The sequence below is a fragment of the Rhipicephalus sanguineus genome, chromosome 5, assembly GCF_013339695.2.
Source record: "Rhipicephalus sanguineus isolate Rsan-2018 chromosome 5, BIME_Rsan_1.4, whole genome shotgun sequence".
Taxonomy (NCBI): domain Eukaryota; kingdom Metazoa; phylum Arthropoda; class Arachnida; order Ixodida; family Ixodidae; genus Rhipicephalus; species Rhipicephalus sanguineus.
In genome coordinates, this window is record NC_051180.1 from 18,818,826 (window position 1) to 18,846,249 (window position 27,424).

A 27,424-nucleotide genomic window follows, 5' to 3' on the forward strand; every position below is an offset into this window, starting at 1 on the left:
AGTTTCCGACCGAAAACCAGCTACATAAGCATGTGTCTTTATGGGAAAGTCAGCTGTCTGAAACACACGAGAGCGCTTGATGTCTTGAAAACGAATAAGCGTTATTGGACGGAGCATTTATGCAAATTCTCTGTGGGAATTAGCAAAAATGCCAATAGAATTTTCTATTGGTCTTATAGAAAAATCTTATTTGTTGTATAAGTGCTCAATTGGAGCTTTATAGGTCTTATTAGAATTCTATTGTCACCAATAGAGACCAATTGACAACATCTATTTGTCACCGATAGGACCAATAAATTTTTTATTTGTGCAATAGGAGACATCTACTTGTCACCAATGGAACCAATAGGTATATGTTAGTACCAATAGGTGGCAGCTATTTGTCACTTATAGAACCAGTAGGCACCAATAGGCTTTAATAGGCAATGTCTATTTGTCACATATAGAACCAATAAATAGCACCTATTTGTCATTTATAGAACTAGCAGGTGTGAATTGCCACCAAAGTCACAGGGTTATGCATGGTATTAAAAGGCCACCTATATGTATTTAATTCACTTACAGGGTCATGCAGTAGCGAATTCAGCCAAATGGCAGTTTTTGATTTGTTCAGTATTTGAGCAAAGTGGCAGCCGTTTTACATAAGTGTTCCAAAATATCGCAGCCATATTTTTCATAAATCTCACCAAAATAATTACACAGACGCCTGTAGTGCAATTTCATTCTGTACTCAAGGTTATGGTTATGCAATATTTGTGGGATAAACCTGCAAAAAGACAGGTTTACAGAAAGAGAAAGTTATCATAGTTGAAAAGGGAACGCCACAGTATAGGTAATGTTTTAACTGGGGTACTCAATGTTCTTGTAAAGGCAGCAATTTGTACTCTGCTATCCTTGCATGGTGCAAACGGGGTGGGAAAATAAGCTGCTAATAAAATAAGCGAAGTCAGCATATAAGGTAGAAGTCATCATTTCCTGCTTGAATGTGTGCACATAATGTATACATAGTTGTTTTCAGCCGGTGGGCTATTGCGATTCTTAGTTAACCTCCCTGCCTTTCCTACATTCCTTCTCTCTCTCGACAGCACGCTATGGAAACAAACGCGAACAGTACGGCATCTACCAGCTCCGCTGGTCGCATTACTTTTCAAAACAGTTGTAGCCTGGCTGGTAATAAGACAAGTTATCCATGATACATTCACGAGACTAGCGTATTTTTATTGTCACCAAGCTAAGAGCGCGGAGAAAACAAATGCGAACAGCGCTGTTCGCGTTTCTTTTCGTCGCCTTTGTAAATAAGGTTTTGTAAGTGCAAGCTCGCTCGAGCGCTTGCACTTCTTACGACGGTAACATCGCGTTCGCTGCCGCAGGTTACTGTACCTGCGGGGTCACCCGTAATGCGCGTCATATAAAAACGAGAAAAACCTGAAGTTCAAAACATGCGGAAACACGATAACGATAACAAAATCACGAGCAACCAACGCTGAGCAACCAAAGTGATACAGGCTTGCCAAAAGAGCTCATTGAAGATAATAGCTGTCGCGTGAAGGCGCTGTATGTCTTCTATTTTCTTTTTCTTTTCGCAGCTGAAATTTCGGTTCGCTACGCTTTCCATAACCTTCCTGTCAGCAGCTGAATATTTTCGAGGGGTTGGAAATAGAGCAAAATATTGCAATACAATAGCAAAAAATAAAATCTTGTTTTTGTGGTATGGCCACGGCACGAGCGCCAGCCAGCAAGCGAGCCGACTACAGCCAGCCACAGCCGCAGCGGGTATTTTCGGTCGAGTCACGAGTGTGTGGTGCGGCATGTTCGTGGTCGAAGTGAGGCTTAGAAATGTTGTATGTTTGTGTCTATTGAAGGTTGCACGAAAACGCACGTGTGTAATCGCGACGACAATGCAAGGTAGTTCATGAGCGTCAAAGAAGTTAAACGTTTCAGCGCTAAAAGCGTCTCGGACTTCAGCAGTAAGTGGTACCGAGTGTGCTGACAGGATGCTGCTCGCAAAGGTGGTTGCTTCGGAGGGCATACCCTGCCGATGTTCGGTAAGTGAACTGTTTTTTATATATTTGCTAGTCAGTAAAAGTTGCTCTTGCTGTGCTACTAATTCGTGCATCTGCCAGCGTGCCCACCGGACAGCGAGGACAAGAGTGATAAATCAGTGTTCACTTACGGTTCTTTGCAGATGTATTGAAATAATACCTCTAGCCACGTAAAATGATTTTGTCGCTGCATGTGCCCAGCTCTCACGGCCCTAGCATTGTAACTGGTATGTATGGAAGAAGTCTGAGAACTTGGCATAGTTTTTTTTTTTTTTTAAGTTAGCCCCTTCGTTTGTATTTATTCCGCTCCACAGTACAATAGTTTTGAACATCGTGTGGGCTGTTCGCATATACAGACGCTGGCATAGACGTACGTTATCGACTTTTGTTTTCGCGATAATCTAAATAGACTAAAATATGTAATCATGCCTTCGTTCACCCTCAATAATACACTTATGGGAGAGGGAAGGAGTTTATTGGCAATAAAAATCCTGTGTGGCTGTCCCATCATCAATTACTAGTCATGCTGACTGAACCCCATTCTATGACACACATGTTTGCAGTAGAGAGGCACTATATTTAATGAAGATTTCTGCGTGAAGTCCCGAAATTCACACGCTGCGATCGGTTTGGTGCTAGTGCTGTTTGGCCTTTCCCACTAGTGTCCGAAGTCCACACACCCCAGGCAGCACGCCGCCATTGGACCGATCTCGGCCCAACGTCGGCAAATGACGGCAGCAATATTGGCCCCACGTCGGCAAATCACGCTCGCGCTACTTTCACCCGCATCGGCCCGACGTCGGCTAGCCGCCTTTGGGCCGATGCGCGCTTGCCGGCTTCGGGCCGACGTGGGCTAGCCAGCGTCGGTCCGAGACGGGCCTGCCGTTATTCAGCCGATGATGGCAAGCCGTCATTGGGCCTATGTATGCTAGCGGATGCTGGCGCGGTGTCGGCCCCGCCGACGTCGGGTAGCCGCCGGCGTGACCGTTTACACCCGTTATTATGTTTTAGCAGTGGTGGCTTACCATGCGTTAAGTACGGTAGTACTGTACCGTCGTGGTCGGCACGTAGCTAGGTTATATGCAGACACCGGCGGTAGTTGCTCGATGCGTAAAGTAACCTGATCAGGCAGGCTGATACATGTGTTATTAAGTAAAATGGCTGCGTGCCGACCACGGCAGTTCGGTATTACTGTGGTTACTGTACTGTAAGTCAGCAGCGCTAAAATAGACTATTCGCGGCCCAACGACATTCATCGACTGCCATTGGTGCCATATTCGAAAAATGCTTCCTAATTAGAACGACTGCTCCACTGATGTCTTAGTGTGCGATTAAGACCCACAATTCTGTCGAACCGTGCAAGGCCGAGAACGAAAGTCAATATTGTCTCAAACAAAACTAAATTGATGAAAGGCCTGCTGCACCAACTACGCATGCGTCTGAGAAATTAAGGAGCAACACATTTGCAAGGTGATAAACACAAATTTATTCACAGATATGAACACACGCCAGCAGTTCCGGAATAAATATGCCATAAAGGAATATCTAAACATCTATAGATACCGTAGCCAACATCTAAAACAACCCCACAGCCACCGTATTCCTCAAAAAAAGCAGGACAATCCTAATCGAGATTGGCATCAGGCGCAAAATGATAGGCGTGAGCAGGGTTCCCCTCAGAGGGGGGAGGGCGAAGGTTCATCGCGGCGCCCCCCCCCTCCCTATTAAGTCAATGTGTTTGGCAGACCTTGCGCCCACCTCTTCTTAGGTGACTACGGGGGCCGGCCGCCCCCCTGCCCCAATGTGCGCACGCCTATGCGAAGAGTTACAATCTCTTCAACGTTATGCGCGGCACGTTCACTATAAATACTGAAAGAACTAGAACGGGCAAAAATAGGAATAAGAATTAACGAAGAATATCTTAGCTACTTGCGTTTTGCGCACGATATCGCGCTTTTCAGTAACGACGGTGCCGAATCACGAAAAAAATTCTGGAGATGTAAACGAAGGCAACATTAAAGTAGGATTAAAGACGGACCCGAAGGAAAGAAAGATAATGTTAGGCGGCTTGCCGAAAAAGCGAGATTAAGAGTGGCAACTAGACTAGAAGATTGTGTATACGCGTGAGCTAATTACGAGCAGGAGAGCACCCCCCCCCCCCCCCCACGTTTATTAAGTTCACCAAGGAACGGTAGGCATTCGTAACACATGACTGGCAATTAAATTAGCGTTATCCTTTAAGCGGGAATTGCAATTTTTTCAGTGATATCTTAAGGGCCAAAAAGATGGATAAACTGCTGCACGCGACGCGAGAAACATTGCGAGCGGTACCACAAGATCCCATGAACTCTACATCTAAACAAGATAGACACGCACGCATTCCTAATCTAAAGGTAAGATTGTAACAGAAAAGAATCGTGCATAAAAACCACTCACGTGTGCCCGTTGGATCGCTAAAAACACGAGCGAATAAAAGATGCATGCGCACCTATCAGAATACACAAAACACGATGGTCAATAGAGAATACGCGATAAGAAGAGAACAAAAATCTGATGACACGTAACAGCAGTGAACACGCGGTCTTATATGAGGTGAGCGAGTTCAACATGGAAGCAGGGGGCCACTGGTTTCTCGCTGCGGTGATCTCAGCCGAAAACAATGCCGGAATCCTGCCGCGTATCCGTCTCGTGCACGATTTGGCTTTCCATCCACCACACATGTCCACACACCGCACTTCTTGAAGAATTCTGCTGGTCAGAGTGAAAAAAAACCTGCTCCCGCAGCTACGACTGTCCCTCCGTCTGGACGGCTATCCTACCCTGCCTGGTCAAGCGAGTTCGCGACAATGACGCTGAACGAGGGGAAGGGAGGGAGGTGGGGGTAGAGGTTGAAGAAGACGAAAAAAAAAAAGAGAATTCTCCCTTCTTGAAAGCACGGCTCAGCCTACCACAATGGTATGCGATTCCCCCAGCATGTCTATGGGCATGCCGTTTGAGAAAGGCGTTCGTCGAATTTTCAATGCATCACTTGTTGCCACATGTCGCTGCATGAAAACTTTGCGTACACCACGTTGGAGCCGCATTTTTCATCGTATTTCACGTGCCATAATAATAATTTTTATGCGACTGTTTCTGAAAGCACGTGGGAAGCAATCGTTGAGCGAGATTTTTACTTGAAAAAGATATGTATGTCACAAAATGGACGGCAACGAAGTGCAAATGCGAACTGACAAACACGTGGCAAGCATGTGTTTGTCAGTTCGTTAAAGATGGTCAGCGGGCTAGTTGATTTGTAAACATTCAAATGACAAAACGTGTCTTCACTTCGCCCGGTCTTTTTTGCACCATACCTATTTTTCTCAAGTAATGAACCAACTAGCTCAGCAACACGCCTTGCTGAGCTTTTACTATTTTCATAAAGTAAAATTATGTGACATCACTGAAGCAAATGCGCTTGTTACGCTTCACCCAAACACGCGCGTGAGTAAATATGTGTAAACACAGAGATCGGAAACTGTCCGTGTAGTATATGAGCGCTGGCGGCACACATTCAGCGGCTGAAAGGATATAGCGCTATAAATATGATGATAGGCTCGATTTATGCACAGAATTAGTATTCACATAAAACTTCTTCCGCTAAAAGCATTCGTGCGGGAATGTTTGGGTAAATTTTGATGCTGGATACATTAGCGAAGTCGGCCGACCAGTGGCAAAACATTTACGAAACAGAAGTACTTCGAATTTGGCCCATGAAGTTAATGGTATGTGTTATAAAGTTTCAACATTTTTGATAGCGTTGAACAACTGGTCAACGAAGTGGCCATCTAATTTCAGTCAGTTATTCTTCTAAAGACCACCTTTTTTGGTAGAAAAGTGACTGTGCTAGTGATAGTTGTTAGTCATTGTCATAACAGAAACTAATAAGAGCGATTGTATCCTAGGCGGGCGAGCTGCAGGGCTTCTTCGGCGGGCTGAAGGTAGAGCGCAACGTCGAGGTTATTCTCGTCACTGACGGCCGGCAACACGGCGTCCAGCGTCATTGAGGGGCTTCCGTGGACTAGCTTGAACTGCGTCATATGTGCGCCGTTTCTTACAGTGCCGTGTTAACTTCAGGTTATGTGCGGAAGATATTATGGCGTCCCATGTCATGTGTTCGACGTACAGTACATTGCCAGCATGTCGGCGAGGGTTTCATTTACCCGCTCGGTGAGGCCATTCACCTGCGGGTGATGTCCGTCGGTGACTTGTGTGGCTCTATTTCAATATGGTTTGCGTTAGCTCTGCCGTAAAAGCCGTACCTCTGTCGGTGACGAGGACTTTTGGAGCGCCGCGACGCAGGAGGACGTTCCCAACAGAGCCTGTATAACTGTCTGAAGGGAGACAAGAATGTTCCAACATCGTCGATAAGCCATCGGCTCCGCCGATGTCAGCTGAAGCACGGCAGAATGACGGCATGCTCGGCCCAATGTTGCCGGTGAAAACCATCGGCTCGGCCGATGTCGGCGAAAGTACGGCAAAACGGCGGCTAACTCGGCCCAATGTTGCCGGTGAAGGCCATCGGCTAAGCCGTTATCGGCGGAAGAACAGCAAAACGTCGGCAAACTCGGCCCAATGTTGCCGGTGAAAGAAGTCGGCTTAGCCGATATCGGCGGGAAGACGGCAGAAGGCCAGATAACTCGGCCCAATGTTGCCGGTGAAAGACCAACATCGGAAGAAAGGCGGCAAAATCGGCCCAATTTTGCCGGCAAAAGTCAACGGCTCCGCCGATATCGGCGCCAGGCTGGCAATGCTGGCCCGAGGTGGGGCCGCGCACAGCCGCCGTAAAACCAATATCGGCCCGACGTTGTGTGCTGCCTGGGACGTGACTGCGGTATGCTTCTGGGATACAAGTATAATCGAATCTGCTGTGCGAATTTGACAAAAAGTCCCTGTCATGTTAAGCTGTTACCTACAGCCAGCTCACCGGAATTTCCCTTATGCTGATTCTACAGTGTGTCGTATCTGCATATTTTTTTTATTCTAATGCTTCAGTTTTCTTTCAGTGGCGCATCTAAATATTTTCTTTACTTCCTGGTATTTTAGTATTTTATGCTTGTTTCTTTTTTTTCAGGCACTACCTAGAGAAGCGGTGCAGTGGCATATATTCGACAAGGAAGCACAGCATGCCTAGCTGGAAAGCTTGTTGCGGGGAAGATCGCCGATTTGATGAAGTTATCCTGTAATAATGATAAATATAGCACATGCCTCCCTTCAAATAGAATTTGTTCATTTTATACAGGCGCTGCTATGTTGCAGTCCTCAAATGCCCATTATTTGATATGCCAAAATTACGGGCTCCCAGCGGAGAAATAGGCCAATAGATTTCCAATCCACAAATACAGTACTAACGGTACTAATAGGCAAATAGAATGCCAATAGACAAATACACAATAGGCAAATAGAGTGCCAATAGACAAATACACCAATGAACAAATAGAGGTCCAATAGACCAGCATGCCACCTATAGACCCATATGATACCAATAGACCAATATGATACCAATTGACCAATATGTTCAATAATCCGATAGGCTATTGGTTTTTCTATGGGTGATTTTTGCTAGGGAAGGACAGCGATGTCTTTCGGCGGAGCTGACATTTTTTCTTAGGTTTCATCCGACTAGTGCATTTCGTTGGGCTGTGGTTGCAACATTGCAAGTGCATACAATGCAAGCTGACAAGGTCAACATTGTCAAAAGGTGCAATCATTGCTGCAGTCTTTCTGTCCATGAGTAGGGAAAAAAAATATGATGAATGTGGCGCAGTTGCTTTCTGTATCCTTGTGGAAAAAGAAAACTGTGTAGTTGTGGCAGCATCATGTGTACATTTATTTTTAATTATAATTATCATTCGTGCAGTAAGGCAGTTATTCGTTGGCACCTGTCGGTCTTCTTGGCAACGTTGACTATTATATTTTTTTGGCAAAATACAGGTGCTAGCGTTATATTGCAGTTAATAAGCTTGTGATGGGGAAGACACAGAAACATTTTCATTATATCCTGTGTTCATTATAAGCATATACATATTCGTTGCAGGCTGATACTGGCTATAATGTTAATTGACTTAATTATATCCACCCTATTCACGTGGTGTTACTGTATATGCATAGTCAGTTGTAATAGACAATTCAGTTTGCCAGACTCACATTTCCGGACCAGAGCCTTTACCATGCTATTAGCTTTCAGCCTCTTATTCAATATGTGGAGTACAACGGCGCGTCGTCTGCTAGAGCACTTCCGGTTCACGGAACCTTCAAGGCTCAGCTCTTCACTGCTTTAAGTTGTGTGCGGTTCATTGTAATCGGGGAGGAGGCAAGATAACTGGTAACAACCGCATCCCAGAAAGTACGTGTTTTCTCCCCGATTACACTGAGCGGCACACACCTTGAAACAGCGAAGAGCTAGGCATCGAACCGGAAGACGTCATTTTGCTATCCACCTATTCTGCGTGCTCATATTTTGTATGTGAGGAAAAAAGAATTCTGAAGGGAAGAAGTAAAGAGGTGAGATGAATGTTGAAGGACTCCGCAGGGACAGCAGACATGCTAATGTTTGTCGGCTCTTAATTGCGTGGCTCCTTTCCTGCAGGAAACCATAGGAAAAGGCCGGTATGGCTGCGTTTGCAAAGGCTCCCTGAATGACTGCACGGTGGCTGTGAAGATCTTTGCGCAGCACCACCACCACTACTATGCCAACGAGAAGGACATATACAAGCTCTTTCACGGTGACCTTCCATTCCTTCCGAGGCTGATAGGTGAGTCAAGTTATGCTGTCTACGATGGCTAGCCGCATTTCCAAGGTGATGACAGGCTGTGCAGATAGGCCTTTGGATCTTGGCCATCTGTTGGATTAAGCTGCAAATTGGATTAAGCTGCAAGCATAGATGGAGACTTTGGATGAATTTGCGTACTTTTAATCCATTTCACTTCTATTGGGTCTAGTGCACAACGAATGAAAGTGATTTAGAAAAAAAAGATTGACGAGTATGAAAAGGAAAACAAAAAGACAGAAATGGACAGGACTTATTGTCAAATATAAGTGCATGTTGGATAATTGAAAGAAGGAAAGAAGTCACAATTCAAACGTATGTGTACGCTGTCAGTACTTAAACGTTAGACCCCATGTGGACAGAAATTCTGTGCCACGTATAATACCCTCCTTGCAGTGCCTGGAGAAGGCCACAGCGCAAAAGTTGTCACTGCAGAAAATGTTCCAATGTTCTCCATTCCTTTCATTTTGACATAGTGTTCTAGTATCTGTTTGGCACGAAGGAGCTGACAGGTTAACAGCACATCTGTCAGCCACAAGAACACATCATCAATTCAGCCCATGATATTTTGAAAGAGAAGGCAGCGGTTGAAGGCCTCGTTCAGCCAAAGTCATGAAACAAAGTTGCTGAACAAACATCCAGTGCCTTGCATTGCTTTAATTGACTGAAACGTGTGGCTTAATCTGGGGTCATTCGCAAGTGCTTCGAATATATCTTCAAGTAATTCCATCTCCAAAGGTGCTGATGAGCGTACATATCCTGACGGGAGGCGTGAGTGGATGCTGGTGCTGACACATGTCTCCAAGGGTTGCCTGCAGGAGCAGCTGCGCAAGACCACTGTAGACTGGTCCGGCTTATGTCGGATGGCCCAGTCCATCACCAGAGCACTGGCCTACCTACACACCGAAGGTACACACCCTACCTTTTAAGCACCTGCCAGATATCCAGAATTTTTTGTAACTTTTACTAACTTGGGCTCGTTTCGTGATTTTGCAATATCTACTGGGGCGTTCCCTTTTCAACTATAACTTTCTCTTTCTGTAAACCTGTCTTTTTGCGGGTTTATCCCACAAATATAATACATAACCATAACCTTGAGTACAGAATGAAATTGCACAAATATACAGGCATCTGTGTAATTATTTTGGTGAGATTTATGAAAAATATGGCTGCAATATTTTGGAACACTTATGTAAAACAGCTGCCACATTGCTCAAATACTGAACAAATCAAAAACTGCCTTTTGGCTGAATTCGCTACTGCATGACCCTGTAAGTGAATTAAATACATATAGGTGGCCTTTTAATACCCTGCATAACCCTGTGACTTTGGTGGCAATTCACACCTGCTAGTTCTATAAATGACAAATAGCTGCTATTTATTGGTTCTATAGGTGACAAATAGACGTCACCTATTAAAGCCTATTGGTGCCTACTGGTTCTGTAAGTGACAAATAGCTGCCACCTATTGGTACTAACATATAGCTATTGGTTCCATTGGTGACAAATAGATGTCTCCTATTAAACCCTATTGGTGCCAATACGTGCCCATTGGTCCTATAAGTGACACATAGCTACCAGCTATAGGCACCAATAAAACATTTATTGGTCCTATCGGTGACAAATAGATGTCGTCAATTGGTCTCTATTGGTGACAACAGAATTCTAGTAAGACCTATAAAGCTCCAATAGAGCACTTATACGACCAATAAGATTTTTCTATAAGAGAAATAAAAAATTCTATTGGCATTTTTGCTAGGGATGTGGTGCAGGCTGACATTGATTTCAGGCGCCTGTTAAGGAGCGTTCCACACTTCATTTGGCATACTGTCTGTTTAATTGTCTCTTTTAGTGATTAAACCGTATAAATGTTGTAGTAGCTCACAACCTAATGTATCTGCAAGCACACATCTTGAACCTGAACCATGTAAAGCAATAACTTAAAAGAATGTGAAGAAGAAGCTGTCTTTGCAAAAGGTGAACAAATGTATGAAAGACTTTCTTGTGCCTGTGTTGATCAAATGCTTGCTTTCATTTCCCGGTAGAGGCATGCCATGCTTCTTGGCAATCTGTTCTGTGCTAGAGTGCCATTGAAAAAAACAAACAAGGAGAAAACAGCAGCACTGCATCAGATAATCACAGTGAAATTGTCATTCCAGCCGCTGTAGACGATGTGCATAGTGTCTCTTCAGTAATCCCAATCTCTCTCCTTCTCTTTGCATTCTAGAAGCCAACAAGCCCTGCATAGCCCACCGTGATCTCACTTCGCAGAATATCTTGGTTAAGGATGATGGCAGCTGCATGCTGTGTGATTTCGGCTTTGCCATTCGAATTTCTGGTTCCAAGTACATTCAGAATGGTGAAGAACAGCATGCAGAGACCAACTCACTTGCTGATGTAAGTGTACTTACACATGCCCTTTGTGTGAAGCATTCCACTCTCCCCGGTTACATGTTGGGACGAATTAAACTCGCCTAATTGACTCCTATTAAGCTGCCAAAATGAGATTTACTTTGTATATTAGTTGGATTGATGTGCTACCATTACATGTGTAATGAATGTTTCTTTATTATTATTATTTTATTTTAAATTTTTTTAAATTTTTTTCCCCCAGCTGAATGCCTCAATATATATGCTAGAAATTTTCGCACTTTCATCTCACAATTTTTCTTTGATGCATTGTCTTCAGTAGATTACCACTTTATTTGTGCCTATCACTTTGAACGCCTGTTCTTTCCCAGCACACTTACAGAGAAGCAACATACCGTATTTACTCGAATCTAAGCCGATGTTTTTTTGGAAAAAGAAACGATGTGCAAAAGTGGGGGGGGGGGTCGGCTTAGATTCGAGTACAATGAATAAATTTTTTCCTTTTTTTTTTTCGGGCCTTGTGAATTTCGGAGGGTCGACCTACAATCGAGGGCGGCCTAGATTCGAGTAAATACGGTACATACCAGAGCAATAATATTGTGTATAACCAGTGACAGGACAAGAATGTAGCGGCAAAATCCCATTGAAAGGAGCTGTTATAATAATAATAATATCTGGGGTTTAACGTCCCAAAACCACGATATGATTATGAGAGACGCCGTAGTGGAGGGCTCCGGAAATTTCGACCACCCGGGGTTCTTTAACGTGCACCTAAAGCTAAGTACACGGGGCTCAATCATTTTCGCCTCCATCGAAAATGCAGCCGCCGCGGCCGGGATTCGATCCCGCGACCTTCGGGTCAGCATGAAAGGAGCTGTTATTCGTGTGTCAGATAATCACAGCTACACATTAATCTTTTCGTAGTTTGTGCCATGAATTCGGTCCTCTTTGCTTGTCATGCATCAGTCTATGACTGTTACTGTTATGCCATTTTTTAATGTACATAAACATTTTTGTTTCCCTGTAACTGAATCAACTTGCTACACTTTTTCTGAGTAGTTAATGTCTACAACGCAAGTGTGAAGAAAAGTGGTGCTTTTGAGACACGCAGACCATTGCAGGCTGCTTTCATGCGTGTATGTATTGGACACACCCAGTGCTAAGCTCCTTAATGTCTTTGCGGCATGTCTGAGCATGCATATGCAAGCTTCACTTGCCACTGCAGTTATTCGCACCAGTTTGCATTCCCAGCACCTGCTCCAGGTGTTGCTGTCCTCACTCACATTCCTGGCTACATGTGTGTTTGTGACCACATTTCTGCATGCCATTGTTTTAGTTAATGTCAATGTCCATTTTCAGTGCATTATCCCTTTTACCTTGTTATCGCTCAGCACAAGACATGCCTGCTGTAACCTGAATTTCACAAACACAGCCGCCTGTTTATTGTTTACTGCCAAGGCAAAGCTGAGCCTCTCCTCTACTCATGGGAAAGCTGAAAGTCTTTTTCTTTGAAAGTCACGGTGGGCGTTAGGCATAGAAAGACAGTAGTGCACATTTGAGAGAGGAGTATCTCCTGCATTCTTGAACTTTCACTGATCGTTGCAAATTATTATTAGTTATAGCTCAGCTTAACCCTTTGCGGTCTGTTGTCGGGCCCCTTCCGACAACATAACATGGCCACAGGTGCTCTGGTGTCAGGCACTGCTGGACAAGCTCCTTTGTGGTTGATTCATGCACATGTTTTCTCACTGCCCCATCTTAGAAAAGAGTAAGTAAACTTCTGTTGTTTGAGCTTTGCTTTTTCTTTAGTTTCGGACCGTAAAGGACGGAAGTGGGTGAAGGTTTCGCACCGCAAAGGTTTAAAATGACATGTAAGCCTCACACTAGGTTGCTCTGGGAGTGGACGACTTGTGGCACGCGCCACTAAACATTGTCCTTGCTTCTGTTCTCCTGCACTAAGGTTGGAACGCTAAGGTACATGGCGCCAGAAGTGCTCGAAGGAGCAGTCAACTTGCGGGACTGCGAATCTTCACTCAAGCAGGTTGATGTCTACGCACTTGGCCTGGTCCTTTGGGAAATAGCCACCCGCTGCTCTGACCTCTATCAAGGTAACTGTAATCAGCGTATTTGTGGCTTTATGTATACATTTTGTGTATGCATACATATGTGATAGAGCCTTGGTAGCAGACATGTTTGCAGATGTATTACTTTAAACTATACATTTCCATCCTGCTCTGTTGGCTGAGGGTTGCATCCTGTTGCAGGCACCCACTAGTATCCTTATGAATCACTTAGAAATTGTGGAGCAGCTGCTGCAGAAATTTGTGACGTGTTTGGGAAGCAGCATTGGGATGCCTAGGTGGCAATACCATTGGTTCTACAGGGGAGGAATTCTTGGTTGTTCACTTTCAAGATACTAACAGTCTCTTTGACAAGATGCTCTGCAGCCATAGCAGCGGGTACATTTGCATCCCTTGTTGAAAACATTCCTAGCACTCTGCAAAGCGTGCGGTTTTACATGCCTATTCTGACTTCGAAGACTTCACTCACTGACCTGTTTGCCATTGGCGAAGATTGATCTACCAAACCAGTATAGCACAATGCTTCCTTTTTGCACTTTTTCAACCTTTTCAACCTCTAAGAGTTTTCAGAACAGCAGCTGTCATCTTTTGTCTGTAGCATGGTGTTGTCTCAAGCTTGTGTTTCATGGTGCTCGAACCGAGGTATCAGCAGTGGCCTTAGTGGCGCTGTTTGGAGCCAGGTTCTGCAATATTTCACATATTGTAGCGAAAAAAAGTAATTTTCTGTCTTTCGTGCCTCCTCTAGGGTTGTCACACGCATATGTACACCCTGTAAGGGAGAAGGTCAGCACGCTAAGAATCGTCATTCTCTTCCTGCAGGAATGAGCGTGCCAGACTACAAGATGCCATTTGAGGCCGAAGTTGGGGCCTACCCTAGCACTGACCAAATGCAAGTGCTGGTTGCCAGGCACAAAGCACGGCCACTTTTCCCTGACATATGGAAAGACAGCAACCCGGTGAGTCTGACTGAAGGGGGACTATGAAGACACGTCTCTTGACATCCCAGGCTGTGTTGAGCTCCTCTAGAGATGGCTTTTTTTTCACCTCGAGTGCTCGCTGGCCAAACGATCCCTGGGGATAACTGGATGTTAAGGCCGATTGTAAGCAGGTTTCTGAATGTTTAAAAAAAGTCTAGCTTGGGCTAAAGCAGACAGAGCAGCCTCATCCTCATAAAATTTTCTCTCTGAAGGAGGAGTGGTTGTGCCGCAAGAAGCTTACAGAAACAAGCACTTTTGATACTAAATTATGAAAGAAAAACTGCTACCATTGCTACTTCTTGCTCGAAACAACACATAAACCAGAAGATGAGAACCAGTGCAGCTCTTTGGCATGATCGCACCGATTATGTGGTGCCTAAGGTGCTCTCAAAATCTAGAAGATAATCCAGTTGGGTTTGCATGACATACGCTAACCACTATACATGTACACAGGTTGTCTGCTTTGGTGCTAATAAAAAGCAATTATAATAAAAAATTTAGGCAATTAACGGCCCTGCAGGAATACCTTGTTTTATTTGGTTATTCTTCATAGATGTAGACCAGTTGAACTGGCAAGAGCAGTTGCTTGACCCAGGGTATTTGCATGGTTCCTTTTCTCTGCTGCTCTGTCATTATTTAAGTAACTCGATTAAAATTTAGCAGCCAACCTAATCTAAGAGACTTCATTATTTTAGAAGCGTACGTTGGGGGGCTAGTTGGTAAGACATAATTCAAAAAATTTATAACTGCGCTAAGGACGAGACACCAGAAACGAAGTGGACAGGACGATCGCAGACTAACAACTGGTTTATTGAAACATACACCACCCTTATGAAACAAACTAAGCACGTGCGCAATGACATTCATGACCACGTGACAGGTTTCACCACCCCCAAGACTCCTATCTACTACAAAGGAAATCACGCTCTTTTCTGGAAAGATACACGGATGTGTCGCTGACGCACTTATCAGGCCCGTGTCTAGCTATCCAAGATGCCTCCAAGATTTCTCTTGCTCTTTGGCTTCTGGCTCGCCCTATCACCTTGGTGCTACTGAAGATGGGCTTGCATCCCTGCGCACATGCGCCACAATGAACTGGTAGGTGCTTCCCACTCCCGTCTCCTAATGAATTAGCATGCTCCATCAAACGCTTATTAATACACCTTCCGGTCTGCCCCACATAAACCATTCCACAGGTCAGGGGGAATTTGTAGACCACTTCAGATGTACAGGGTACATACGCACGTCTGTGCTTAACATCACATCCTCTATTGTTCACTTTGCTCGCGTTGCACATGGCACACAAACGCGACAACTTGCAAGGCGCTGAAAAAACCATATCGACCCCGTATCTTCTCGCCACCTTTTTAATGCCGTGCGACACCTTGTGTATGTATGGCATCACTTCAAACTTGCGCCTTTCATTCTTCTCCGATTCTTTTCCTTCATTTACTTCTGCATTTCCGTCAGCTGCAGTGGTCAACACGTCAGCTTCCTTGGCGTAATGAAAAGTCGCCCCTTGCGTTACAATCGGGGTCACGTTACAACCGAGTAAATACGGTATATGGCAACTTGGGTGGGTTTTTGGTGTACGGCAAATATGCTTGTAAGCTTTTCAGTATATATCACCTGTCGAAGAGCGTTTTCTGTTTCTAACGCTTCGCACATTTTCCAAACCTCGTCAGCTCTGTGTGGGTTACATGCCGTGTTTCTTACGTGCAGGCTGTTCGCGCACTCAAAGAGACAATAGAAGACTGTTGGGACCATGACGCCGAAGCCCGGCTGACGGCAGTTTGTGTGGAGGAGCGTCTCACTGAACTTCCTGTGTTATGGGAAAGACACAAAGGCAAGTTGAGCAAGCATTCCATTGAAATGTGCCTAACCGTCAGTGTCGGTAATCTGGTTCTTATCATAGGACAGCTCATGTCGGTAGCATTTCCAAATTCGATAGACATTATGGCCCCAAGAACTCATAAAAGGTTATTGTATGGCTATAAGTAATTTTGGCAAGCATTACTCGTTAATATTACGGATAAGTCATGTGGGTACACTCTAAGAAAAGATGGAGTAAAAAGGGCGTATATTTGTCTCACAGCGATAATCGTCAGGTGGCTTACTTCTGTTTCCTTTCTTGAAAACTTGGTGCTGGCCGCTTTCCTCTCAAGAATGCTATGTCACGCTGATAACACGCACACCATTCATGGAGTGCCGGGCGCACGGCGACAACGCGAGGAAAGGCACGCAAGATAGATGGCAATCATTGTTGTGGGACAAAAAAAAATACTCTTTTTTTTAGAGCGCAATAAGTCTTGTGGATAAGTGAATGTGGTTGTGACTTGACACGGTTTGTGCATGTCCTTATGTTCCCGTTTGTGTGCGTGTGCTTGCAGCTGGCCTTAGTGTGGCAGGAGTGAGCCCAACGATCAACGCCACTTGGCCTCAACAGCCGCGGGGACCTCCGTTGTGCCTTCTCGGGGGCAGCGCAGGCCTCTCCGTGTCCGTGGCTATGCAGAGGGACGTGGAGCGCAGCGAGACCACCACCGAGACGCTTCTCTCGCCCAGCCTCTCGTCAGACGGTGGAGGCGGACAGCCCAAGAACAGCATCACAAACAATGTGGTGCACCTTCCCAGCATGCAACTGCAACCGCACCAGGGCAGGAACCCGTGTCTCGAGCGGAACCTCATGATGGAGCCTGCAGAGGAGGTAAATATGCCCTTCAGGAAATTGATAACAGACTGCAAGTACAGTGGATCATCCGGTGTAGCGAAATCACACTCATTACATTTATGTTCACAACATCTAGCTCTGCCTTAAATAAAATTGCAGCTGGAGAAGAATAGTAATTTAAGAGTTCTGAAAATAATGAGCAGGGGGAGGGGTGCAAATAACAAAGCATTTGAATGCAACTTGAATTGATAATGAGAGACTTACAGTTTACACTGCATGCACTGCATTCTCTTCACCAGGTGGCCATCAGCGGAAACACACTGCTTGAACAGGACCCAGTTGGGCGAAGCAAAGGGCTGCCCCCTTACACCCAACTCAATGAGATGTCCACAACACCCATCACTGCCACAGCCGAAGACAACAGCGTAGCACTAGCACTTGGAGACCTGCTGGGAGGGTCTACGCGCACCTGCCACCCAATCCCCTATGTGCAAAACGCGGTGCACGTATCCACTGTCATACCCAAGCAGCCCAACCTACCAGGTGGGTGCGACAGAACAATTTCTTTCCACAGCTGAGCCACCTGTGTTTTTACTATGCCTGACCCCAAGATGCCTAAAATTAAAGTAAGGTTTGTGTGTAAGGTCAATTTCTTTTCGGTGTGATAACTGATGGTAGCGCAGGCTAAGGACAAAGAAAAAAGAAAGACACATTTGACACAACACAGTGCTGTGTTGTGTTGAATGCGTCTTTCTTTTGTCCTTGCTTTTAGCCTGCGCTACCATCAATTATCATGCTATACCAACAAGCCCAAATTGCCACCCTCATTGGTTTCTTTTCAGTGCATCTAATTCAACATTTATATTCAACATTTATTGAGCCACACATGAAAGTGGAGGAGCGATGGCTATGTGAGGTGAAAGTGTCTGTTTTCTAGCAGCTGGGAAGGCATTGCCGCAGTGAGCCATTGGATCTCAAACAATTACGAGAAACTGAGCAAACTCTGTTGGCACTGCAGTGTGCCTGGGTGTCTATAAATCAATAGCGTAGTTGTAATCCCCTGAGGTGTGCATCCTGATAGATTGAAGCAGCAATAATGAATGCTGCCCAGTTAAACTGTGTTGGTAAGCATCAGTGCACTGGTCATAAGTGACCGTGATCTCAAATGCCGTGCTTCTGTTACATCTGCATGAACTTGTATCTCAAATTGATTGGCATCAGAACATGATATTGGAAGGTGGACGCATGACACTTGCATAGGGTGTATGGCTGTAATTTCCCGCGTTGTTTGGCTCCCTTGCAAGCAATATCTGTTCGTGAAGCTTGTTCAGCTAATGTGTGTTTTATTTAACATGTTTGTTGCCTTAATGTAAAAGCAAGCACCAGTAAAACTATTCGCGTTTCTCGTGTTACTGGAAAGCGTCCTGTTGTGCCAATGCTGTGAACCTCAACTTCTGAATGCAGGAAATGGGCACAAACTACAGCCAACTGCCAAGAAGCCTTCCGAGAGACAGAATCACCATCCGTTTGTAAACATATTCCGGAAAAGCAGCACCAAGGCCTCCAACAGTGCCAGCAATGTCGAGAGCAGGCCACAGCGGCGTGGTCTGCGAGGTCTGTTTGGCCGCCGGTCGTGGGACAGTAATGGCCAGACGGCAACGGTGACTGTTCGCAAAGACCAGGGCGCAGTGCGCTCCGACTTAGTGAATGCCGCTGGCTGGGCGGACAAGCTACCGGTGAACACAGAGGTGCAGATGATGGTGGACAGGGCCTGCCGGGTCAGGCCTGTGTCTGCAGACGCTGAGACGTCTCCGCTCCTTCAGAGCAAGGACATCAACGACAACTGCAGAGCGGGTGAGGAGGAGGGCAGGCTCCCGCGACCCACCACGTTGCCTCTGCGGGCGTACCTGCAGCCCAAGGGTGCCGCTACAGCAGACTTAAACTGTGCCACTGACCACCGACCGCCGTCACCGGTGCGGACAGGCGGCGAGCAGCAGGCTAAGCCAATACCGCAGCAGCAGCAACAGACGTGCAATAGGGAGGCCTGACAGTCCGTGTTGTAGTTCCCTCGCTTCGTTGTAAAAATCATGCATGATATTCAATCGCATCTCAACAGAGCTCCATTGAATGCGATGGGAATTAGACAGACGAAATTTCTCTGATGGCTTCTGCAAGGGCTTCATCACTTCATCTGCTGATACTGTTGGACTTGCCCTATGGCCTAGCCTTGGGGTTGCACCCACAGTGGTCGTAATGCACTTGTTGATTGTGAGCAGCTTTTCCTTTTCCCTTGTGGTTGAGAGTGCCTTTTTTTTTTTCATGTTGATTTGCAGTGGGATCAAATGTCCTGGTAGACTACGAGGCAAATCTGTTGGGTCTCAGCTGTAAAATGCAGATTCTTGCTGCACCAACTCATCTTAATTATTTTGTGAAGATACTGCAAGATCCCAAGTGTAATATAAGAATGTATCTTCCATAATTATGGCACATTAAGTTTGGCTCTGATATTGTATCCCTGTGCATACCTGCCAACCTGTAAACACGAAAAAAAATTCAGTTTGTATGCATGTGGTAGGATAGCATTGGCATGCACCCTTAGATGCAGCACACATCAACAACTTACAACAAAAAATACTGGTAAGCATATTAATGCAACATTTTTAGATAATGGTAACAATGCACTGAAGTTCACTTGCTTAAGGAACTTTCCTGAATACTTGATTTGCTTGAGTCAAGTGCTAACTGATTTTTGATGGTATCTTACACTGCCGCTAGAGGTTGGCATAAGTACCATCACATTTTCATTTTCATCTCTCTTCTCGTGCAATCTGGAGCCTATAATATTGTTGTAAACAGAATTTATTTTTCATAAAACTTATTGCAACATTTGTAAGATGATGCAACGAGCCCAAATTCATAAACTTTCAATAAATTCAGTAATTTTGGCAGGTATGCAGTGTTTTTGGGGTTGTAAGCCTTTTTTTAGTCTCGCACATAATCACACAAAGCACTCTTGTGGTGCCATTTTGTACGTATTCTTAAAGCGAACGGAGGCGGTCTGTTACATCCAGCCGCATGCGATTGGTCAATGCAAGGCCGCGACGTCTGTCGCGGTTCACATTGGCCATTCGCGTGCGGCTGGATGTAACGCCACGCCTCCGTGCTTATTTCGAATGCGTACAAGATCGGGCCACTGATCAGGTTGCATAAAGGTAAACCTTTCTATTTCATTTTTACAGCTCCAAAATTTTTTCTTGCATTATATCTGGGCTTATATTATGTATGAGTTTTTACAGCACACTCTCAAATGCTGGGAAATGAAGGGTTGTTCTTAAAGGGGTCCTGAAACACTTTCCCAAGCAATCATTGAATGACCTTACTAGCAGAGTTTATGGCCTCACAAATCGATTGCTGCAAAAAATTTTTCATATCCATCAAGAACAAGTGGAGTTCTTGATGGATTTGAAGCTGCCGACATAGGGCCAATGCCGGACGCTTTAAAGAGATGATGGGCCTCTGTTGGAAGAGAGGGCGCTTGAGAAAGTGGCAACTTTGCACTCCACTTATAAACTCAACGTGCCATGCTTGGTTACAGAAATTTGTCTGTGTTGTTCATAGCAGTGTTTTCTGTTCGTAGAATGTGTTCTTCCACCAAGAGTTGGTTCAGGACCCTTTTAATCAGCAGCGTTATTGGCCAGAAATGCATGAAAAAAAATTGTTGCTCCTGAAGTTGCAGAAAATATTTGTCGGATGTATTGTACGTACGTATTCAGTGTATATCCTCTTCTTTTTTACAGCACTGGAACCAAATTTTTACCGCAGCACACTGTCCTAATTTATCCATTTCTTGTCTAAGTTCATATAGATCTAGTTGGACTTGTTGCACTGCAGTACAATTTTTTACAGAGTTGATATTGTTTTGGCCAATTATATTTACATTTTCTGAGCATGAACAGTGCAACCGTAGTGTTAACGTGATTCAGCTTATTGTGGCTCATTCAGTGACTGACTGTTATATGTAATTAATGCATGCTGAAAATAATGAAATAATCAGATCCCCAGGCCTTAGCTGTATCAGGGGTATTAGGAGCAAGCATTCCTAAGGTGCCACTGATTTGACAAAGTAAAACTACAGACATTGATCCGCCCAAGGGTCGCAGCGAAGTTTTATTATCTCAGAGAAAACAAAAACAACCAAACAAACAAACATTACTGAATTACTGAGAACGGTGCAATGGCCTTTTCCTTTTGACCGGTGAGCACTCGCTTTCTTTACTTTTATGTTTTAACATTATTGATGGTTGATCTGAGGTAAGTTATTTGAAGAGTGCCGAGGAGCAATGGTAAATTATTTTATACTAGTCTTGCACACAATAGAGTTTATTGGCACAGAGCTTGCTATTTACGCTTATGCTGGTTTAGAGTGTGGCATCACCTCAATGAAGCAGCTTTTGCAGAGCTATTGCTGGACGAGAAAACTAAGGGTTCTTTGGCGCATTCGTAAAAAAGGACTACATAAAAAAAGGAGCAAAGACAAAGGAGAGTAATTGAATTGAGTTGTTTGGGACAGACATCATCATATTTATGGAATTGAGCAGTTTTTTGAACAATGTGAACTCAAAGGTCAGCTAAACAGCAGAGTGCTTGACTTGCTACGTTAAGGCATCACTGAATGAACGGTTAATTTGAGCCAAACTGCAGCCCCTTCATCTCCAGGCATAAAGGCCATGCACTCATATGTTCTCGCTGAAGATAACTGTGCTATCGCTAGTTGTGCTAGTTTGTATAAAACTGTTAAATGTAGGTAATATGTCTTAGATGTCGGCACCGTTTCAAAATGCTGCCATCATAGAGACGTATTGTTGTTTCTTATTTTGTGCTTTTGAGTTCGAGACCTTTCTATTGGCCAGCTACGACGAAATTTCTGACCGTGTTCAAAGCCTACTTTCAGCAGGTAGTGTAGATATCAAGCGGTCCTACTGCAAAATATTAAGTTTGGATTACAAGTGAATGTGTTATGAAAAGCTACAGAAATAAGCATTTCCGATGTTGAAAGTGAAACAAAGGATCATTGTCGGTACCACTTTGCCATAAAAGATGCAGTACTCAGAATATTGGGAAGCAGCGCGGCATCTGCCAGACATGGAACTCAGAGATTAGGTGGCGCACATGGCACGCTAGGAATCTCGGGGGCCATAGTCTGAAACTTTTGCTAATCACCAGGCGCGTATGTCATCCGCTTAGGTGTTACGTAGAATGGGTCAATTACTGGTGCCTGCAGCGTTACCAAAATTGCTTTGGTTAGGATATGCTACTGCTCATCCATAACCAATTTCACCAACTTTAGATTTCGCAGTGGTTGACCTTTAAATATTGAGTGGCTACTTCCGAGTGCAAGTCAATTTGCGGCCACGTTGGTAGCACAAAAAGTGGGGCCCGTGTAGAACACATTGCAAGGCCTACTCAAGTGAGCTCAACCTTTTTTTCTTGTGTAATTATGTACGGCTGGCTGCTGCAATGTTTAAGCGCACTGCCACTCTCCATGAGGAGTGCACGTCTCCTGCTTTGTCTGCAGATCAGATAAATTCCCGGGGAATGGCGCAGAGAGTGATCAGTGCTTCTGCTGCGTTTTCTGCTGTTACCATTGTCCTTCCATCATCACTGTCATAGTACACCACTCCTTCACACATCATTCTGAAATGTAGAACACCACGCTAGCTTTCGCTGTCGGTCGCTTTGGATATGTAGTTGTGCTAGAATGTACAATCACTGGCCAAGTGTTTCTGCTGTGCCGTACTCGTTTCATTCCTGCCATGTGTAGACCTTTCCCCATAATACGTACTTAGGCAAAGGGATGGAAAAAAAAATTATCTTTGCATCCAAGTACAGCTGCAAGCAAAGGACCCAGGTGTAAAGTCATGTGGCTGCGCGCACCTGTACAGTAGGCTGGACCTTGTCTAAAAAACCAGGATAGCGATTAAGTTGGCATATCGATATGCTTGAAGACATGAAGTTTCTGAAGGCATTGCTTTTGCAGTTGAATTCAGTGTGGAAATATACGCACATTTAGTGTAGTTATAATAGCAAGCAGTGCTTCATGTGCCTAAGATGACAGTACGATGATTTGGCATGGCATGCAATGAAGAAACGATATGTCATGCAAGTTGTCTGCACATAACTTTCTAAGGGGGAGAAATGTAATGTTTGAAAAAGAACATTTTATTTTTAGTTTGGTAGGGCACACCCAAGTTATGTGTGTCTGTAGATCTTCCTATCACCTTAATTTAACGAGGACAGTTTTAAATTAGGACCCATTTAATTGCTGCCACCTTGTGCTTTATATGCTAATTTTGCGACTGTACTCCCTGATGCATTGTTTGGTGATCATTTTGGAAGTACCGAAAAGAGTCTTTAACAGGCACATTTGGCAGTCATTGATTGAAGCACCATTGCAGCAAGAAAAAGCAGCACAGGATTTTGAACGGGTTGTACAGTAGCCCAATCTAATATGGTCTCTGTCTTGCACCATGAAACCCTGTTGCTTACAGAGAAAGCGCAAGTGAGGCGACTCCAGCAGAATTATGAAGTTTCCTTCTGCAACTCAGGAAATTGTTGAAAACGTTGCCACCGTAGTGAAATGTAGACTAGAAAATACCCGTGATTAAACCCTAGTACAGGGGGTGACTGCACAACACTGCGAGCCAACTGCGTGCATTTTTTTTTTTTTTCTGTCCTATTCATACTCTGCACTATGAAGATCACCCTTAGTTTGCGTACTTCAGGCCAGAAGCTCATTTCATTTTAGGAATCTCCCCAGCTAGTTAGCACAAGCATACATAATGACATAGCATGTTTATGTGCAGACACTGACTATTCTTGCTGGGTTGTGCGTGATACCTATACTCTTCGTCATTCTGAGCAGGGAAGGTTCCTACTTTCGGCCTGAAAGGAGCTGTCTAAGTTGCCCGTGATCAAAAGTGATCTCTGCATCTACAGGGCGCTTTCCTGGTCATGTCACCACTGCTACACTCTATGTCCTGTGCTAGTTTGTAAACACTCTGAAGAGCCAATGTTTGTCACCGACACAACCCAGGAAGCAGTTCCTCATTGGCGTTTCGGTAGTGATGGCAGTGGCATCCGTGTTTTTCGTCGTGTAAATAGTTGTGTAATGCTGAAAAGAAAAAGCGGTGTTAAAAAGAATGCCCTTGGTTCTCAAATCTTCCTGAATGGACACACGAGAGGGAACAGTTGATCTATGACAGGAAGAAAGTCTTGAAGCTGTGATAACTGTGCTGAGGTTTTTGTTTTGTGAAACGAATTACCAACAAGAGATCATGTGTAGTGAGAGAGTTGTGAGTGGAATGCCGTCTGTACTGCTAATGAAAGGTGGTTGGCACCAGCCATATTTGGAAGACATCTTGCCAACACATGTTGGCCGGAGTGTCCTTCTTGGCACTATGTCATTGAAACATGGTACTGCTGTACAGAGGGTTTGCCTTATGGAAAGCATGTGTGTATGTTTGTGCGTGTGTATAGACCAAGGGTACTGCTACAGTCATGGTTGTCACTGGAGTTGTGCCGTCTTTAGCACAAACCAGCCTAAAGTGCAGGAAAATGGCAGTGCTGCCTCTTGCTTCTTCCTGCCCCTTTATTAAATTAGAGGCAGGGAGATCCGAGTGAACTGGTGGCATCGCTGCAGCGAATTAGTGAATGAATGCCTTGAAAACATACACATCATAACCACCAACGTATGACATGCAAGGTGCACAAATGCTCTTCTTGTTGCATGCTCACACCTTGTGGATGTACCTTCAAGCAGTGCTCTTCAAGTCAAGTGCTCTATGTTGAGTGTTGGGCAAGAAGAAACAGGAAAATGGAAACATGCACGACTTTGTGTGTGCAGAAAGATTTTTAAAGCCATGCCTGCAAGAGCTGGAATCCTTTTTGACGTTAAGGTGCTGTCAATGGTTGGGACTGATGGCAATGCGTGAAGTGATCTTGCCGGTGCTCTGTAACTTTTTGCAAGCTAGATTTTTTTTTTCATGTCTCTTGTTTTCTATAAGTGCTCATAATGCATGTGAGTTTGTAAGTCATTTGTTTTGGCCTATGACTGGTAAATGCATTCTACTAGACAATATCGTACTTCTTGGAAGGTTGGAATATTACTGCCGATGCAATTCATAGCATGGTGTGTAGGAATGGGAAAGACATTTCTGACATTCAAAGGCATAAAGCTTTAACTCTCATTATGAAACACCACATGTGTAAACGCATCTGTGGAACTTAGATAATGAAGGTTTGTCTGGGTGAATAAATACTTTTTAGATTACTGCATATGCAAATATGGTGACTACCATTAATGACTGTTAGAACAAGAAGTGTTACGAGCCTTACAGTTCCATGGCTGAGTGTAAAATATATTTAGAGATACGTGGTTTTGAAAAAGAAAAGATGAGAACACAGTAATGAAGCATGGACACAGGCACCACATTTTGCCTTTCGTACAATTTGCAGCCCTCCCCGTAGCCCCATTGTTTAACTGCAACACGCTGGTTGGATTGGCCAAATATATGTGAGGTTTGCTGTTTGTAACATTTTCTGTGGGTAAGGAAAAAAACTGACTACAAATCATCATGCTCGCAGTTATTGATACACAGTAACTAAAGAAATGTGAAAGCATCCAGTAAGCAAAACTTGGTGCACAGACCTGCCTCTTGATACAATGTTCCAAAACCATGCATCTTATCCACATATTTTTTGCAATGTTGCCAATAGCCACATATGAGCAAGTTATTCAATGTCCTGTCTTTCCTCTTGCTACACACTCTGTACAAAGAAACCAACAAGGAGTAAACCAAGAAGTTATCATTTTTAATCAGCCTCGCATTTTGGTGACAGAGGTGGTGAAATTAGACCCTTGTTATGAGCTAGCCTAGTTGAGTTATTGTCTTACTCTCACATCCCATTCACTTTGCAAGTGTGCTGCAATAGAACATGTGGCATTACAATGCTCTGCTCAGGAGCCAAACCTTTCGTAGTTAGGTCCTTAGACTTTGTGAGTGAGATCATTCTGAAAGTGATTCAGTGACTTCAAGTGGTGAAGACTGCAGCAATACAAGTAAAACCCCACTTTCTCATAGTACAAAGTGGTTGAAAGTGTCTCACTTGCTGGTAAAACTAGATTAACAATCAGACAGTTCCAGAATGAAATTGAAATTAGTGATGTGAGAGTTTTGTAATACCAGTAGCAAACAGCTTTTTACTAAAACTAAAAAAAAAATTTTTTTTCCATGTCTTTTTGCTGTGTTATGGATATGGCAGAGCGATAGCAGCGTGCAGCATTTGCTCACCAAGAAATGAGAGAGAGAGAGAGAAGCCATAGCACAAGTTCTTGCACCGTTATATGTGATGATCATATGTGTTCAGGGTAAGGCCAAGTGATAGGGAGTGTAGCTTCCAAGCAAACACTACAACTATGCGTGCCTACTTGTTGTAGCACCAAGTTGCCATGGTGGCTGTGGTCCACAAGTGTGTGCCGGGGGGCTTTCATGTTTTTGAGAGGCAGTGCATTGAAAAGTTGAATGTTTCTAGTTTTTTGTGAGCTTCATAGACTAGACCAAAATGATAAGGGAGGGCAAGAATGGAGTCATTTTTATGATGCAAATGTAGATAGGAAAGTGGGCGAGAGAAACAATCAAGTGTGTGTGCATGCTTGCAAAATGTGATGGCATTGTTTGTTGGCGAGAGAGAAAGGAGTTCGGTGTGTTGTTGTTTGTACCCCGTCTCAGAGACGAATTCAGAAGCGAGAGAGTTTATGTGTGCGCAGCAAGTTTCTCCGGTTGTCTGACGTCTTTATGTAAACACCTTTGTTTTCACTTCTTCAGACTTATTTTCGTTTCTTATGTCTGACAGCAATCTTTTTTAGCAACATGCAGCATGTATTGGTTTGCCTTGTATTGCAACTTCGATGCTTTTAGCAACTGTGTTTGTTGCCAACAGTACGTGGATGTTTGTCAATGCATTCAGCAATCACCAAACATTCATCAGGTGGCCAATTGAATACTTGCTATTGAACAGAGGGACTTATTGGAAGCATTGTTTTGCGTGCTTCTTCTTTTTTTTAAAGATTTTTTAAAAGAGCTCCTCAAGTTAATTTCCCGGTTAGTTTTTATTTATTTGTTGCTTCCTGTCAAAGTTAAGACATGCTGGTGCTGCATTTTTGATCAATAAATTTTTTTTGCATGTTTGAATGTGTGTACATTTATCTTTTACCGACGTGTTGCAATGGCTAAGGCTGCATAGTAAGAGTTTGACTTTCAATCTCAGCTTCAGTGGCTGCGTTTTGACAGGGACAGAAAACAACGGAGGACCATGTGCAGAGCTTTAAAAGAATCCTAGTTGGCAAAACTATTAGCTGGGGCCCTCCATTATAGCGTCTCTCGCAGCATCTAATTCTCTAAGAAATGTAATATTCAACCAGC

At 44.2% G+C, this 27,424-nt stretch overlaps 1 protein-coding gene across 1 annotated transcript in view; it reads left to right on the forward strand.

The window, feature by feature from the left end:
* LOC119393319 (bone morphogenetic protein receptor type-2) overlaps positions 1-27,182 on the forward strand; it is a 141,344-nt gene extending 114,162 nt beyond the window's left edge. The window contains exons 5-13 of the mRNA XM_037660275.2: positions 8,668-8,833; positions 9,587-9,757; positions 11,075-11,244; positions 13,178-13,325; positions 14,118-14,254; positions 15,998-16,121; positions 16,666-16,979; positions 17,243-17,486; positions 18,408-27,182. Coding sequence (XP_037516203.1) covers positions 8,668-8,833; positions 9,587-9,757; positions 11,075-11,244; positions 13,178-13,325; positions 14,118-14,254; positions 15,998-16,121; positions 16,666-16,979; positions 17,243-17,486; positions 18,408-18,991 — 2,058 coding nt within the window. The 3' untranslated portion in view covers positions 18,992-27,182. The remainder of the gene's footprint in view (positions 1-8,667; positions 8,834-9,586; positions 9,758-11,074; positions 11,245-13,177; positions 13,326-14,117; positions 14,255-15,997; positions 16,122-16,665; positions 16,980-17,242; positions 17,487-18,407) is intronic.
* Positions 27,183-27,424: the final 242 nt, after the last annotated feature.